We start from the raw sequence: 17,869 nt of genomic DNA, 5'->3' as shown, positions 1-17,869 counted from the left end.
TACGTACTCCATACGATCCCTCCGTGGTGTAAATTTTTTAATTTTCTTCTTTTTCTTTTTCTTTTAATTATTAATTATTATTATTATTTCTTTTTTATTTCTATTAATCCATATTTGCTTTATCAATATTATAACCATTATTTTACGCGATCTAATTAATTACTTTTGCGTTATTTAATTATTTTTGTACGGTAAACTTTCATTTATGTTAATCGTTAAAATTGTAAATCTTTTTTTCTTTTGCCAAATTCTTTTTTTTTCTGTTCTTTCTGTTTTTCTTTCTTTTTTTTTTTTTTTTTTTGTCTTTTTAATGGATTTCTATCATAGGATTTACCTTATCAGAATTAAAACTCTTAATTACATATATTATCTGATATACAATTTGAAATAATTTGTAAAATTGATTAAGATATTCGAATGATCTTCTTATTGGTTTAGGTGTTTTAGATTTCACATAATGTACATATGGAATCGTTGAAATTTCTTAAAAGAAAATACTGATAAGGATAATGATCATTATTATTTTATTGCTCTAAGTGAAGAGAAAACAATTCTATTATGTTTTCTTATGAATGTATGAAAATATATAGAGTTGATACTACGAATTTAATAAGGAAATTGTAAATATTCCTCGAATTATTTCCTCTCTCTCTCTCTCTCTTCCTACTGATAAAACATAATTAGAATACTTAAGTATGTATGTATTTACGTTTTAATGAGCCATGATCCAATGTTCAATGTCCAATGTTAGCAGAAAGTAAGTAAGTTCATTGATGCTGTTTGTCAATCAATATTGTAATTGTTTATAAGAAAATTTCTTTGACATTTGTGCTTTTGCAATCGATAATGGCACATGATAATACATAACAGTATGTTTCCTGTTATTCGTTATACTGACCTTCTGTTTAATACCGAGATAAGAAAAACTGTTGATGCGATGAGTGATCTTCAAATGTTCGTAAACATACACACGTTACACCACAGACATAAACGAAATACAAAGAGACACACAGGTAGAATTTATTCTATCAACGTGCACAGAGACACACACACATATTTGTCCGAATTATGACAAATAATAAAGTATGGAGTGGGAGATATCATGTCAAGGGGAAAAATTAAAAGAAAAAGAAAAAAAAAAAAAAAAAAAAGATAAGAACGGAAGTAAAGATAGATCTATTTTCTCTCTCTCTCTTTTTCGTTTTTTTGTTCTTTTTTTTTTTTGCTTTTTCGTATCTCTTCCTTTTCTTTTTCTTTTTTATTTTTTACTCTTTTCTTTTCTTTCTGCACCTTTCCTTTTCGCTTTCATTAACTTTTAAGGATCTTCGTAGAAGACGAGAAGAGTAAAAAAAAACACAATGTGGCTTAATCTACATTTTTTATTAATATCACTTAAAGTATAATAATTGTCATTGCTTTCTTTCACTGTGTGTTTTCAAGTGTAAATGAAATGATAGAAGAAAACGTTACAGTAGAAGAAGAAGAAGAAGAAGAAGAAGAAGAACAAGAACAAGAAGAAGAACAACAAGAAGAAGAAGAAGAAGAAGACGGAGATGTAGAAGATGTAGAAGAAGAAGAAGAAGAAGAAGAAGAAAGAGGATCGGATAGTGGATTTACATAAAGGCATAGCGTTTCTTTTTTTTTTTTTTTTTCTTATCAGCATACTCCTCACTTTTCAACTTACACGCTCGTAAAATTTTCTTCCTCGATAAATACATGTGATATAATAATAATAATAATAATAATAGTAGTAGTAGTAATAATAATAATAATAATAATTATAATAATTATAATAATAATAATAATAATAATAATAATAATAATAATAATAATAATAATAAGTACTTGTTGCTACGTTTCCAAGTCGAAAAACATGTTTACGATACTAAAAAGTGTCGGAAAAATTGTTTCAGTTAGATAGAATAAGATTTCATATTGACGTCTTTGTCTTATCGATCATCGGATTTTGTTTGTTGAAAGAAATAATTGTAGCAATCAAATACGAACGATAACTTTATCGGAGAGAGAGAGAGAGAGAGAGAGAGAGAGAGAGAGAGAGAGAGAAAGAGAGAGAGAGAGAGAGAGAGACATAATTTTCTTTTTTTTTTTTTTTTTGCTTCGATTGAAAATAGGATGGATGCGTTGTTAATTAATCGATCGCGAGATTTTTGACGATTTACAAAATTTCTATTTTGCGCAAAATGTTTTCTCGTTAAAAACGCTCGTAATACTCGGTGATGATTAGATTATAAATGATGAAATTAATGATTATTTCGTATCACTCAGGCGCGCTTTCCTCGCTTATTATTATTTAACCGAAACAATCATCGACTAACAAGCGTAAGAGCACCGTTAAAAACCTTCACAGATTTCAATAGATATTCGTTCGTATTATGTTTGTTGTTATTGTTTTTGTTTTTGCTTTTGTTGTTGCTGTTATTATTATCATCGTTATCGTTATTGTTATTGTTGTATGTACAGTGAATAGACTTATTCGTATCGTAATGCCGTGCATATTATTACACATTATCGTTTTCACAATACTGTACAGTGTACACAACGAATTTTTACTCGTAGAAAGGAAAATATATGAATTCGCGTTAGGGACGCTTCGATTGATTGCATTTGTGATCGGTCATTAGGACAAAATTAATAACATTTATCGTTCAATCGTATAAAGTAATAAATAAATTCAACGATTTAATGTAATTGTTATAATCAATTACATGCAACATTCGATTTTTTCCCATTAATTATCCTTTTCCTACAAATTTCAGATTCAAGATGGATACGTCTTTACGTGACGATAAAAGTAGTACATTGATATTGTTTGTCGTGACATCGTACGACACATAGTGACATTTCTTTCTTTGTCCTTATCCCTATCCCTAACTCTATCCTCCCTCCCCCTTCTATCCCTATCCCTTATTCGCTAACCCTTGTTATTTTCACGCGATTCAACGGCACGACATTTTAGTTAAAAATCAAATCTCCGTATGTTTTCGTGACAATGACGTAGCGTGACAACGAGTTCAATGTCACGGTAACGTGACATCTAAGTTTTCGCGACGACAAAAGGGTCATAAAATTTTGGAATGTCATGACCGTGAAGGAGTACACGATCGATTTCTTTGTCACGTTAAAACGTATACCCTTAAATGTGTCACACATCAACCGATCTTTACGACGAGGGAAATGATTCGACGGAAGTGTTTCCTTTTTTTTTTTTTTTTCTTTTTGTTCTTTTTTTCCTATTTTTTTTTCTGTTTCTTTCTTTCTTTTTTTTTCCTTTTTTTTTTTTTTTCTTTTTTTTTTTTCTTTAATCGATAGAGTTTCAAAAGAGAAATCGTTTGCCGCCAGGGGATTGCGTCAGGTTGCGAACAAGATTTTTCGAAGAAAAAAAAAAAAAAAGAATTATTTCCAAGGAGAAAAAAAAAAAAAAGAAAGAAAGAAAAGAAAAGGAAAAAGAAGAAAATCTGTGTCCCTCGTAGGAAAAATACGTAAGTTTGTCCGATATATGCTTTTCTTTTTTTTCTTTTTTTCTTTTTTTTTCTTTTTTTTCGTCCGATGTACAGACAGACGCGCGCACACACGTACACACACACACACACACACACACACAGACAGACAGACAGACACATACAGTCACGCACGCATACTCTGGCAGTCTCTCTCTTATTTGACACGTTATCGTGTTCACGCAAAACGTGTAGCTAATTGTTCGCAAATCCAATCAGCAGGAGCAAAGAAATCTTTAATTAGCGTTTACGGAAGTTTACGGATCTCTAGAACGTACTAAAGATTATAATAATGCGTTTAGATAGGGACATCTTATAACGCAAATAGCTTTCCGTTTATCGGCTCTCGTCGTTAAACGATCTTAGAGAGTTGTTCAGATTCGTACATTCAAACGGAATTGTCTTCTGTATTGGGATAGTATTAGTTTTCAAAGATTTTCACTTAATAGGAGAATGCCGAAGCTCAAATGATACGCGAATACCGTTTCAGATTACTCATAGCCCATCCGATAACGTTGTTATTCGAAACGTGAAACAAAAATTCGTTCAATGTTTATCGATGTTATGTGCCTGGTCGATAATCCGCGATCGTGTTCTTTAAGAAAGAATAGATGTCTTTGAAAGATGGTCTTGCTTCTTCGTCCCTTCTCCAACAGGAACACATCATTTTGTAAACGTCATCTGGACACATTGTTGGCTTCGGTAGGAATACCTGATAATACGACAATTACGTTAATCATTTTCATTTAATTATTATTATTATTATTATAATATTGAAATTTAATGAAAAATTCATACTTGTGATTCCTCCCCGTAATACATATGTTCGGCATTTCTAATAACTTGATCATTGGTGAGATGTTGGAATGGTTTTTCTCTGGCTAAACTCATCACTTCCCAAAGTGTTACTGCGAATGACCATGTACTACTTGCACATGTATACCTATCCTAAAATATAAACGATCATGTTATTCGATGACGTTACATCGATATAATAATAATAATAATGTTTCGAAGTATTTCTTTGATGTTTCTTTTCTTTTTCTTTCTTTTTTCTTCTTCATCTTTTTATTCATCTTTTTCTTACCAAGAGAATGCTTTCCCATGGTAACCATCTGATCGGTGCTGGTGGTCTACCACCAATGTCGCTGTAATCCTTCTTATAAAGATCGCTGCACATTGCGATATCCGTAACTTTCACGGCATATGATCGACCAACCAAGCAATTTCTGGCAGCAAGATCCTTATGCACCAGATTCTTTGATTCGAGATACCTCATACCCGAAGCTATTTGCGTACCCATATAGAGGAGACAGTTTTGACTACGGAGATAAGTTATTTATTATACTTCTTTCATTTTTTGTTTCTTTCTTTCTTTTATGTTTCTTTTTCTTTCTTGTTTTCTTTTTTTTTTTTTTTTTTTTTTTTTTTTTTTTTTTTTTTTTTGAGGAAGAAAAACAAAAAGAAAAAAAAAGAACGGTGCATGAGATTACCCCGAGGGTTAACCAAAGGTAGGGCGTATACAAAGGCACATGCTATACCATTTACTTTATTTATATCGTACCTCAGGGTCTTTAGATTGCAGGTCGGTCTTAAAGTTCCTGTAAGCGGTACGCTATACTGAAGATAATGGGCAAGATCACCGAGTTCGGTGTACTCGATGATTGTCCATGGAGCTGGCTCAGCTGCACAGACACCCAAGATCCTTGCCACATTCGGATCGGACAATCCAGATAGAAACCTCACTTCTCTCATTTGATCGTTCGTACCGGGCATGCCGATCCCTCCAGCGTTGTTGCTTATGTGCCCAGTTCGAATGTCGTTGATACAAGTTGGTACACGGGCCACGACCAATCTTGGAGCACTTGGTATAACATCGTCGAGGTCTACGGTCTCACAGACGATAGCCTGATAGGATGGAAATATGAATTGTTTATTCTTTCTTATTGTTTTCTTTGTTTTCTTTTTTTTTTTTTTATCGATGAATGATAAACGAACAATTGTTGGCAGATATGTAACGCTTAATGTAAGCTTGCTATTAGAGATATTTCCTATTAAGAAATTTTATATATATATATATATATATATATATATATATGTATAAATCGAAATAGGTTCAATAAAATATTATTAGATCGAATAATACTTCTCCGATAGTGCTCGAGCCAAGTTTTTCCGTGGTTCTCAAGCAAAGCCGGGGTACACCGGTTGGTTCGATCTCTTTGCATTTGTATGGCTTGTTCATGCTAGGAGCTATGTTCCAAGTGACGACGGGTGCTGGTATCTGCAAAAGTAATTTATGCCCCGTCATGTTCGTCGCGCCGCCATCACTGCCGTAAGGGAAAAATAAAATCGAGCATAATGGTATATGAGAGAAAGAAAGAGAGAGAGAGAGAGAGAGAGAGAAAGAGAAAGAGAGTAAACGTTTAACGGTTTTCTTCGTGCCTCGTTGATCGCATTCAGATGTTAACGATTTTATATATACAATGATAAATTACCTTGTTAATTGACGGAACATTGTTATGTTGTAATGCAACAGATTTTTCTTTTGGTGCTGTGTGCCAGCGTTTTGAATGACCACGATCCATATCTCGACGATAACTTGCTGTCGTTGTTGTCGTCGTCGTCGTTGTTGTTGTTGTTGTAGTTGTTGCAGTAATGATGGCGTTGGTTCCTGTCGTCGTCGTCGTTGTCATCGTCGTCGTTGTCGTTGTTGTTGTCATATTAAGTTTATTGCTGTTACTGCTGTAACTTTGTAATGTTCTGTAATGATGCATATGACGAGAGATTGATTCGGTTGGCGATGAGGAACAACTTGGTGGTTCCAATATGGAATCTGCTCGACTGTTCAATCGTACGTTTTCTTCGGAGATCGTTGAATTATCATTTGAATCTTTCGGTGGTTCTATGAATGGAAGAAATTTTTGTCAATATTTCATATATGAAAATAATCGTATTACGATTTATCGATGTTCATAATTGATATCTCTTGATAATCAAATAAATATTAGACAATCGTAGATATTCATCAAGAATTTAATATATTTGTGATACTTACCGGAATTGGCTACGATCGCATAAGTCGATTTACATTGCGGACTAACCAATGGAGAATCAAATTGTTCCATAGTTAATGATTCATGAACGCTGACGTCTTCGGGCGCGTCAACCGATGCATGATTACCGCTGTCATTCAACATGCCACCGGGCGTTAAATTTAGAAGTAGTCCCTGAATAATTTAAATACCTTATCTAACGTTCAGGTGAACATGAGAAGAAAATGTGACACGATCAGAAATAATATTATTAATAATAATAATAATAATAATAAAGGGATTAATCGATTTTTGAGGATAAATCAACGTACCTTCATATTGATCGTGAATCCAAATGGATTTTTAAGTACGGTCGGTGAACTTTGAAGTTTTTGTCGTCGATTCAATAGCAAAATGACAACAAAGACCATGAGTAGAAGAAGTATAATAGCAGTGAGGACGCCTATCAATACCTCCAAATATTCCTGTCCCTCGCTCGGTGCTGTGACTAAGATAAACAGAGAAAGAGAGAGAGAGAGAAAAAGAAAGAGAGAGACAGAGAGAGAGAGAGAGACAGAGAGAGAGAGAGAATGAGAGAGAGAGAGAGAGAGAGAGACAGAGAGAGAGAGAGAATGAGAGAGAGAGAGAGAGAGAGAGAGTGATAGAGATAGAAACAAAATATAAACAAGATTAAAACGTAAATGATCAAAGACGTTAATGCTTCATGAATTGTTATGATTCTCATTCACGATTCAGTTCTCTTCTACGTAGGTAACTACGTAGTTCGCTTAGTGCAAAATTACGATCGTACAGAAGTCTTTTTCTTCGATCGTACAGAAGTTAAAGTTTCATTCGTTTTTATTTTTTCGTACGGATTAATTGATCGTTAAATCGAGAATCGTGCAATACGATTTAATTACGTTTCGTTTTTCATTTATTAACGTTTTATAATGATTTTGTTACGGTAATACGATTAAAGTTAAGGACAACGATGAAGATCGAAGTAAATATATCTGTATCGTTTTAGTTTTCTTCTCTCTCTCTCTCTCTCTCTCTCTCTCTTTCTTTTTTTTCTTTTTTTTTATACGTGTTTCTCCGAATGATCATGGATTCTTTGGGTTGGAAGGACCTTAAAAGCGGGGAGCATGTAACAAATGGTTCGATTAAAATCCCATCGGGAAGATGCGATTCTCTCGAGCTAATAGCCGAAACACCAGGGGAATCTTTCTCGTAGAGAAAAGCCGCTTTATTGACCGTAAAAGAAAAAGTAGAGTAAACCGAGAGGAGAGACTATCAAAAGGTAACGTTAGCATTACCAATATAAATCTTATTGTCGACTTGGATTATCAAAAGTAAAGAGGTGTGTAAAAGTATCGATCGATTGAAGTCATCGTTAAAAAGATAAGTGTCTATTTTCTACACGTTACTGGATACTCTTTGTTGAAAAGGATTGATGATAGACCATATTACATTACATATTGTTACTAGGCGTTAACTAACACGTGACTCGTCGTAATTTTTAATGGCGTTAAATTGATCATCCTTATAATTCTTTTCTTTCTTTCTCTTTTTCCTTTTTTTTTTTTCCTTTTTTTTCTTTTTCTTTCATTTTGTTTCTGCGTTTCTTTCTTTTTATCCTTTTGCATACGAGATTATTAATGTGTTCGCTAAAAAAAAAAAAGAAAAAAAAAAGAAAAAGAAAATTGATTTCGCATATTATTTATAGATAATATTATATATATATATATGTATATATTTAAGTTTACAGAGTAAATTATTAGAATCAACTTCGTACAATGTCTTCTACTGAACTATATACATACACAATACAAAACGTAATAATTATAATTGATATTTACTTAATAAGGGAACTATTTAAATCCGAACTATTTAATTTATTTTTGAAAGTATGCTAAAATGTACAATTTATTTTCAAATTCGAAAATTTTCGTTGGTTATTGTTCGTTATTAATTTTCATTTGGAACGTAAACTTCACTTTAAAGAAAACTTTCCAAGCGTTTGTTCTCCACCGTCAGATTTAGAAATTTAAAGGTCCGCACGGACTTTTCGCGACTTTCTCTGTTTATAATTAACACTTGAAATAAAAGTTTTCCTTCGTCGGAGATAAAACGGGGGAAAAAGGATAAAGGATGAAACGAAAAAAAAATAAAAAAGAGAAAAAGGAAAGAAAAAAGAAAGAAAGAAAGAAAGAAAGAAAGAAAGAAAGAAAGGAAAAAAGAAGAAAGGAAAACAAACAAAAATTTCAAAGAAAAAAACAAAAAGAAAACAAAAAAAAAACGAAAGAGGACGAAAAAAAAATGTACTAACCCACGTTCCCTGTATTTTTGGTATTAATTCAAAATTAAATTCGTTCGTACAAAAATATTACACATGTATATATATATACATGTATATATATATATATATATATATATATATATATATATATATATATATATATATATATATATAAAATTTGCCTGGAAAGCCAGTTATCATCGTAGCCTGCATTTTCTACCTTTACGGATCAAAAAAAAAACGAAATTCGCATACACATACACACACAGAGAGAGAGAGAGAGAGAGAGAGAGAGAGAGAGAGAGAGAGAGAGATAGATAGAGAGGGAGAGAGAGAGAGAAACAAAACATAAAAAATGACTCTTTGGATCGTTGTTCTATCGCAAACGTGTAATTATGTTTGAATTGAAATGAACGTTTCCCTTGCTATCCCTTTATCTACCATTATTTTTGCTAGATTTTTTTCTCCCTCTTTCTCTCTCTCTCTCTCTCTCTCTTTTTGCCCTTTTTGAAGATCTTCCTTTTCTCTCTACCATCTCGTCCACAGATGAGCAAGCTTTTCGTTTTCGCGCAACGACTATCACTTAATCCGACTAATTGTTTACGTTACGCGGAAGTTCCTAGGCGAATTATAAAGCAACCCTTTGGTTCCCATTTCTTTTTTTCCTTTTTCTTCTTTTTTCTTTTTTCCTTCTCTCTCTCTCTTTCTCTCTCTCTCTCTTTCTATATATATATATATATAGATCTCCATATACCACTTGAATTTCTTTCTCTTAAATTTCGTAAGTGACACCAGCTAATCGTATCTCTTTTTTTTACTGAGAAATAACGGCTTCGTTTCGTTAATGAAGTTAGTTCAGTGGACAAATCTAACATCCAGTTTTCTTTATAAAAAGAACTCTGGATATAAAGAATTGTGTTAGTAGTGGTAGCAATGGTATCGTAATGAACAGACGACTATGATGGTACTGGTGAATGATAGTACTGTTGGTGGTGGTGGTGGTGGTGATGAGGGGCTATGAGGAGAGCCGGTAGTGAGGGGTGGTTAGTGGTGGTACTAGTTTGCGGTTTTGACGCACCGACGAACTTACTCAGCCAACTTATTCCTCGTTTGTTTTAAGACTCAGCGCGCGATGGCGGATGGATGAGGAGAAAGATTGGCTTGAGTTGAGTTGAGTTGAAAGTTAAGTTGCCTTGGCTTTGGATGGCGGCGGCGGCGGCGGCGGGGAGGGGGAAGGAGGATATACAGGGGAAGGTAGGTGCACGATTACGGAATTGGAGGAAGAAAGTAAAAGAGAAATTGACGTAGGGTTCGAGAACTCTTTCGTCGGCTTTAACGTCTGAATTTTCTCGAATAAGAGGAAGAAGAGAAAAAAGTAGAAGCGGAAGAAGTAGTAAAAGAGGATGAAGATGAAGAAAAAGAGTAATAAAGAGAACGACGCGATTACATTTTACGTACCTGTTTGCAGATTGAGATTGAGATCTGCATTTGGACTGACCGGAGTTTCGCCATCTTCCATCATCAAAGTTGTCTCCTCCGTTACGTTTTCGTATGGATTGGCTTTGAATGGAATTAAGATTTGTGACTTGTGCTTTTAAGTTATGTCGAACTGTTGAGTTATGTCGTTTGATATTATTCATTGGATATCGATTGTAATTATATGATATATTTATTAAAATGTAATCATCGTAAAGTTTTAATGGGTATGTAAAATCACGCGAGATATTTGATATCTCGATATTGTATTTATTTGATTATTTAATATTATTTTAATTTCAAATATGAAAGATGATATTTAATAATTTAAGATTGGAAAAGTTGTGAAATTTTTGTGGAGTATCAAAAATAAAAAGATCATTGAACGTTCCAAAAAAAAAAAAATACATGAATTTCTCTTTGGAAATTTCATGAATTTCTCGAGTAACTTACATTTGTCGAACATAATCTCGCCGATCATGATCCAACGTGCTGCGAAATATAGATGAAATTTAAGAAATTTTCCTTGTCGGCCGCGAAGTCCAATGGTAACGTTTCGTGCATTTTCCAATACGATATCTGGTATGTAAGAATAAGCGATTGGTTCGTCCTCGTAATATTCGCCATCTTGACTGAACCAAATATTAGCCCTCGAAAAAACCTGCAACTCGATATACTTAGAATAAGAATGAGCTCGTTTTAAATGGATTAGAATTAAATGTATGTACGTACATATGTTATTCAATTATATAAAAGGATAAAATTGTTTTACCTGAACGTCACGGGAAAAATAATTGTTCGTGTAAATGTTAACAGTTTCGAATATCCAATAATTCTCAAATTCTAAGACAATTTCTACGAAATCGGTAGCGAACGTATCGCGCATCCAAGCGATCCAACCGGTTCCTATAACAAAAGGAAAAAAAAAAGAAGTTTTTTATCGATATTATTAACGATAAATCAATCTTAAGATATTAATATTTAATCGATCATTTAATATCTATTAAATAGTAAGATTTCGATGTTCTGTACGAGTACAGTGTTCTATCGTAACAATCAATAAATGAAAGAAGTACTCGAGTATGGATTTGGGTACAGGGGTCTCATTTAAAAAACGTGTTGTCAGTTAAGAGTGCAAAATGTCAAGTGTCGTTATGGATTGAAAATGATGACGTGTACAGATCGTGTCAATTCGAAATTCCGACTCTGATCGATAGAGACAATTTATCAACAATTAAAAGAAGTCGATTGAAGTCAAGTGGGGTATCGAAATAGCGAATAAATAACACAGTGGTTAACCGATAGACAGAGATAGACAGAAAGGGAGAGAGGGAGAGAGTTAACTATAGATCGTCGTACATTGAAAATAGCATTGATCAATTTTGAGAAATTTAATTGGGAAAAAGAAATATATTAATTGTACGATCTCGATAATGTGAGATTTTTTGAGAATCTTTCGATTTCAATGGTCAACACCCTGGGCGTATATCCACCCACCGATTACCTCTTCCATCTCCCATGTCCAGCCTGTAATTATCTGCGCCGACCTCGCCATCTATCAGTCGGCCCAAACCATCGGTCAACGAGTTGTACTGCCTTTTACCGTCGTACGAAGTGTCACTGAATTCTACCATCGGTGATTCTGGTATAGTATAACTCGCTATGCCATCTGGAAAATCAAAATGTCAATTAAGATTTCAAATTAGATATTATATACAATATATTGGAATATAATGATCTACGATTCGTTTTATATTTGTGATAAGTAAGATTCTAATGAAATCGATTGTATATAATAAAAAAAAAATGATGTCTGGATTGTTACTCGATTTGCCGGTTCGCGCTAGAAGCCACTTAATTGCTTCTAATATTTCACGGTTATACACGCAAAATGTCGACCGTTTTACTACCTTCGAAATCCCCTCCTGTCTTTCTTCTCACTCATTCTTTCTCTCATTTTATCACTCTCTCTCTCTCTCTCTCTCTCTCTCTCTCTCTCTCTCTCTCTCTCTCTCTCTCTCTTTCTTTCTTTTTCTCGCGAGTTATGTTGTCACGCGATGCGCTGGTCAAGCATGTTACGGTCAAATTATAAGTGAGCACGTATAATAATTTTTTAACATTTCCATGAGCACGGCGATGTGAAGTCACAAAGCACGCACCGTTCATTTTGATTTAATAATCAGCAATTAGCCTCGACGAATCTTGTACATGACATTTTCTTTTTTCTTTCTCCTTTTCCCTTCTCTTTCTTTTTTTCCTCTTTCATCCCACAGTCATTCAATATCTTTTTATCTCTTACTTTTATCCCGTACAATCGCGAAAATCAATTTGGAATTAGCCGTCGAAATGTGGACTCAATGAACGATTTGAAAATAATAATAACAATTTTTATTATTGGTTTTCGAACATGTGTTCACTTCGACGTTCGATAAATATTATTTTTAAGTAGCGCAAAAGGTCGATCATATTTCGTAAAAAAGTGGTAATCCTCTTCATTTCTTTTTTCTTTTTTTCCTCTTCAACCGGGTAATCTTGATCGACCTATAAAAGGAACGTAATTAAATTGTTTTTCTATAAACGTGCGATATATCGAGAATTTTCTATGGTTGAGAATGATTCGTTGTTACCCGGTATAGCAACGAGAAAATGCATTATCCAAAAGCGAACCACGAATCATCGAGCACGATAATAACGGTGCTCTTACCGGTAATTCTACTCTATCACGTTAATCCGTTTATAGGGTAATTCAATTAAAATGGCAATCTTCCATTCGTCCGTCATCTAAATTATTGCTGGGCTTCGAAGTCGAGATCTTCAGCTTGACGATCTCTAAACGGTAAGTACATATCTATTATTGACATTTGATTTAAAAACAGACTAATAATCGTATAAATTTGTATAAATATCATTCCATCGACATGACCCTTTTCACTTTTTTTTTTTTTTTTTCATTTGGATATTAAGTGAAGTATTTCATTGAAACAAAAAAAGAGAAAAGGAACCTATTTTAAAAACGAACGTCATATTGTAAAAGCGAAATGCATTATTTCATTCAAATTAATCATTACGTATTCAATCAAATAAATTATTTATCGAATTGATAGCCCAATTCGTCGGGAAATTTATTCTCATTTGGTCCGTTTCGTATTTCTTTTTCTTTCCCCCCCCCCCCTTTTTTTTTTTTTTTTTTTTTTTTTCCTTTTTAATATTACTATATTTTATAAAGCATTTCAGAGCGGAAATGTCAGGGTTGTATGTCGCGTAAATGTTAGTAGACGTTGAAGAAAATTCGCACCGTTACTGAAATGTTCATAGGCGTCACGTGACCGTGCGTGGTATCACAAGTTTTTCCATTTAGATTCGTGCTTCATTCATCGCCGATTGCAATCGATGTCGCGTCAGAGTCTGAAAGTGCAACGACCTCGTGCATCGGTAGTGTGAAAAGCTTCCATTCAGTGCTTGGTCTTTTCTATCGTTAAATATATATATATATATATATATATATATATATATATATATATATATATATATATACGTGTGTGTGTGTGTGTGTTTGTGTGTGTGTATGTGCGCGTGTACGTACGTATGTATATATCTCGATTAGATAGCGACTAAGGGATAGCTATACTAGATTTATCAAGAGAAAGGCATTAAGTGACGAGTGAAATAAAAAAAAGTAGAAGAAGAAAAAAAAATTCTAAATGACAAAATTCTATGGTAGAGGAAAAATAAAGAGGAAGAAATAAAATGGTAAAGGGATATTTAAAAGAAAAGAAAAAAGAAAACAAAACGAAATCAATGATTAGTAAATTCGAATCGATCGTTTTATGGTTAAACTAGTTAAGAAACACATTATTCGAACGTTAGTACAATAATTGCGATGGTGGCTTGAAAATGGAAGCGAGGAAGGTCGAGAAAAGCGGGGGACGATCGAAAATGTCAATGGCGGAAAACAATGGCTTTGGATTTTAGCGGTGACCGTGGCCAGTAAAGGTGGTCCGGTCCGTTGCTGTCTGTTGTTGGAACTGCCACCGTTGGTGTAGGTGTTCGTGCTAATGCTGGTGTTAGTGCTGGTGCTGGTGATGGTACTGTTACTACTACTACTCTGTTGTTAGTTGTTGCTGCTGCTGCTGTTGCTGCTACTGCTACTGTTGCTGGTCGTTGTGCGAGATTCCAGATTCGGCTAGTCGGAAGTAATCGCTGGTGTTCAACGTTCGGGTACGGCATCAACGTTGTTTTAACCAGATGCCGTGCACGACCTCCATAAATCTGCCATTCCGTAGACCAAGCTCGATCTAGCACGCTTTTCTCATTTTCTCTCTCTCTCTCTCTCTCTCTCTTTCTCTCTTTCGCTGTCACTTATTTTCTCTCTCTCTCTCTCTCTCCCTCTTTTTCACTTTGATTCTCAAGTGTTTCTTACATCCGCCTTAAATTTCCCTACTTCAAGTCCTTTCTTTCCTTCTTTGAGACAAACCCCCGTCATCCCCCTATCATTCCCTTCTCTCCTCCTCCGACACTTTTCGTAATTTTCCTTTCCTCTCTTGCCTTCTCATTATTAAACGGTTTAAGAAAATCATTTATGCAAATTCAGTACACCAACAAGGTGTAGCTCCCCCTTTACATTTTCCCTCTTCCAAAAATATATATTATTTTCTCTTGAATTATTATACCTCTACCTACCTATTGGCATCTTTCTTTTCTCTCTTTCTCTCTCTCTCTCTCTCTCTCTCTCTTTCTCTTTCTCTCTTCGTTGTAGTTTTTATTCTTTCCTTTTTTTTTCGTCTCGACACAAAGGAAAAGAGGGACGGAGAGAGAGAGAGAGAGAGAGAGAAAGAGAAAGTTGTTATAAAACAGTACTCATGAATATTGTTCTTTTATTTATTTTTTCTTTTAGTTCGTTCATTCTGACCCTAGGCATTTAAGGTTGTTTTTTTTCTTCCGATTAGAGATAGAAATAGAAAGAGAGAGAGAGAGAGAGAGCAAATCCAACCCCTTGGCTCGATTTTCTTTTAAATTTTAGAAACGAAAGGGGATGAGAAGTTCTCATTCTCCTTCTGCGGATTAGTATAATTTGTAGAAAACCTTGTTCCTTGTTCAAGACTTTTTCTTTTAATGTGACTAAACCGAGCAGGTAAAAGCTACATGCAAATGTATGTAAATATCATTACGCTGATGTACTGCCACGTTTGTTATACTTGGATCACGCACCCATACATAAATTAACTAGCGCAAGGTGCTGCGACCTTTCGTTAACTCAGAAATGTGAAAGAGAAAGAGTAAGAAAGATAGAGGAGCTTGTGTGTTCTGCGTGTCAGAGAGATATAGGGAGAGAGAGAGCGAGAGAGCGAGAGAGCGAGAGAGAGAGAGAGAGAGAGAGAGATAACGAGAGAAAAGAAATATTCAGAAATAGATCGCGGAAGTGAACGAACCCTAACCGAGGAACTTAAAACAGGGAGAAAATATACAGGGAGAAGGGTAAGAAAGCTTGAATAAAAAAAACTCGAACGATAATTTCTATTAAAAGAGAATTTTTAGAAATTGTCGCAATCAAATTCTACGAGATCAAAATTAGATTTAGTTTCATCCATTAATATTTTTCACAAATTTTATCAGTATATATGGAATAAATGTTTGAAAATAATTCATTAATATTTTTAATCTCTAGTTACATAAATGTATCGGTTTTAGTGCGCCGATAACGATTTCAATCCCGGTTTATATTAAGTTTTATTAGAAAAATTGAAGTGAAAAGATTGTAAGTAAAAATGATGATAGAATAAACGGAGAGGAGAGAAGAGGAAGTGAAGCAAAAAAAAAAAAAAAAGAAAAAAAGAGGAAAGAAAAGAAAAGAAAAGAAATGAAAAAAAAAGAGAAAAGAAAAAGAGATAGATTATATGGATAGTTGTTGATTTTTTCCTCGATCTTTTAGTATTTATTCGACGTAAGAAAAAGGTAAGAAAATATTGGTTCGAAAGAATACGCGTGCTTGGGCGCTCACGTGTCTTGATGGTGTTGTATTGCATACGATAGAAAGAAAACAAAATGGTAGATCGTAAACGTAAGGTAAAGCATCATAAGAGGCTAGTAGTAGTAGTAGTAGTAATAGTAGTAGTAGTAGTAGCAGTAGTAGTAGTAGTAGTAGCTTACGATACGATACGCTCGGGGTGCCGCTCGTAATATCGAAGAAATTATTATAATGTTCAGGGGCGGTGTTATGTATTCGTTATATCGCGGCCGGTGAGAACACAATGTCCTCTCATCGATTCCATTAGGCAGGTACATGTTATAGGGAGTAGTGTAGTAGTAGGGTTGGTATGAACGTCGGAACTAGGTCGAAAACAAATGTACGACGAGTCGGACCAACGAGCTAGTTCGTATAACGCCGTTACCAACGCTAATGGAATCCAGCACTGTAGACGGAGTTTGCGAATTGGCACCCTGGCAGCACCATCACCACCACCACCACCACCACCACCACCACCACCACTACTATTACAACAACATCAGCATTGGCAGCAGTATCACCATCAGTAGCATCGTACTCATTGCCGTCTCAACGGCCGCGCTCACCAAATTGAATCGAGTTGCAATTTGGAAATTAATCGACCGCCCCGTCGTAACACCTTCTCTACCTTACCTTGTGCTCTTTCTATTTCTCTCTCTCTCTCTCTCTCTCTCTCGTTCTTTCTCTCTTTTTCAAGCTAGAATGATGTCTAGAGGAATAGGAAGCTCCCCTTGGAAGCGGTAACAGAACCAACGACTTCACGTTTACTTCATCTCCGACCTCTATCCCTTTCTCCTTCTTTGCCGTCAATCCACTCCCGTCCCTTCCTCCTTCTTCTTCTATCGTTTTCTTACCTTTTGGAAAATGATCGTCTCGCGTGCGTGAAAACCCGTGAAAACCGAGCTTCTACAAATATTCGTAACAAAAATAATCCTCTTTCCTTCTTTTTTCTTTTTTTTTCTTTTTTTTCTCTCTCGCATTTTCCTCACTACTTTCAGCAGGTTTATGATTTTGATAAGGACTTTTCGTAAGGGTTAGCGTTGTTTTAAGCGTGGAATGTGTTTAGAAGTAATTGTACTTTTTTTTCCTTTTTTTCTTTTTTCTTTTTTTATTTGAAAGATACTTACTGGTATCTTGACAACCTCTGAGTTCGATACGAAGGCAAACAGTACGTCTGTGGACCGAATGTGGGAGGATACGTATTTGATTGGCGAATATTGGTGGTACAAGATTATGGGAGACCACCGTAGACGTATCACTATTGCCAGGGAAAACCTGTAACAATAAATAATCCATATCTTTCACGTATTTATTATCGAACGTAATCGTTTATAATAGGTTATTAATTATATATATATATATAATTTGGATATTAATACCTTCAATTAAGAAGGTAAAATCTTTTAATTTTATTCAATCGCATTCGTCGATTCCATTAATAATTATTTGTTATTGACAAGATTATCAAACGAATATAGCATGGAAATAATTGAATAATTCGTAAATAACTTTTAGAAAGTTAGTCAGACATTTTAAT

At 34.5% G+C, this 17,869-nt stretch overlaps 1 protein-coding gene across 12 annotated transcripts in view; it reads right to left on the bottom strand.

The window, feature by feature from the left end:
• Nucleotides 1–1,359: 1,359 nt before the first annotated feature.
• LOC124952950 (discoidin domain-containing receptor 2-like) overlaps nt 1,360–17,869 on the bottom strand; it is a 66,198-nt gene continuing 49,688 nt past the window's right edge. For 10 of the 12 annotated variants that reach the window (XM_047503626.1, XM_047503634.1, XM_047503631.1 and 7 more), the window contains 13 exons: nt 17,460–17,607; nt 11,833–11,997; nt 11,101–11,234; nt 10,782–10,989; nt 10,311–10,412; nt 6,886–7,061; nt 6,577–6,748; nt 6,017–6,423; nt 5,665–5,802; nt 5,083–5,426; nt 4,606–4,840; nt 4,317–4,466; nt 1,360–4,230 (listed from right to left, as the gene is read on the bottom strand). In XM_047503626.1, the coding sequence (XP_047359582.1) occupies nt 4,081–4,230; nt 4,317–4,466; nt 4,606–4,840; nt 5,083–5,426; nt 5,665–5,802; nt 6,017–6,423; nt 6,577–6,748; nt 6,886–7,061; nt 10,311–10,412; nt 10,782–10,989; nt 11,101–11,234; nt 11,833–11,997; nt 17,460–17,607 (2,529 nt within the window). In that variant the 3' untranslated portion in view covers nt 1,360–4,080. Of the gene's footprint in view, nt 4,231–4,316; nt 4,467–4,605; nt 4,841–5,082; nt 5,427–5,664; nt 5,803–6,016; nt 6,424–6,576; nt 6,749–6,885; nt 7,062–10,310; nt 10,413–10,781; nt 10,990–11,100; nt 11,235–11,832; nt 11,998–12,487; nt 13,001–17,459; nt 17,608–17,869 lie in introns of those variants that run through there. The other 2 variants (XM_047503639.1, XM_047503637.1) reach the window with 2 other exon arrangements.

The sequence above is a fragment of the Vespa velutina genome, chromosome 11 (assembly GCF_912470025.1).
Source record: "Vespa velutina chromosome 11, iVesVel2.1, whole genome shotgun sequence".
Lineage (NCBI taxonomy): Eukaryota > Metazoa > Arthropoda > Insecta > Hymenoptera > Vespidae > Vespa > Vespa velutina.
This window is presented reverse-complemented; position numbering and strand designations above follow the sequence as displayed.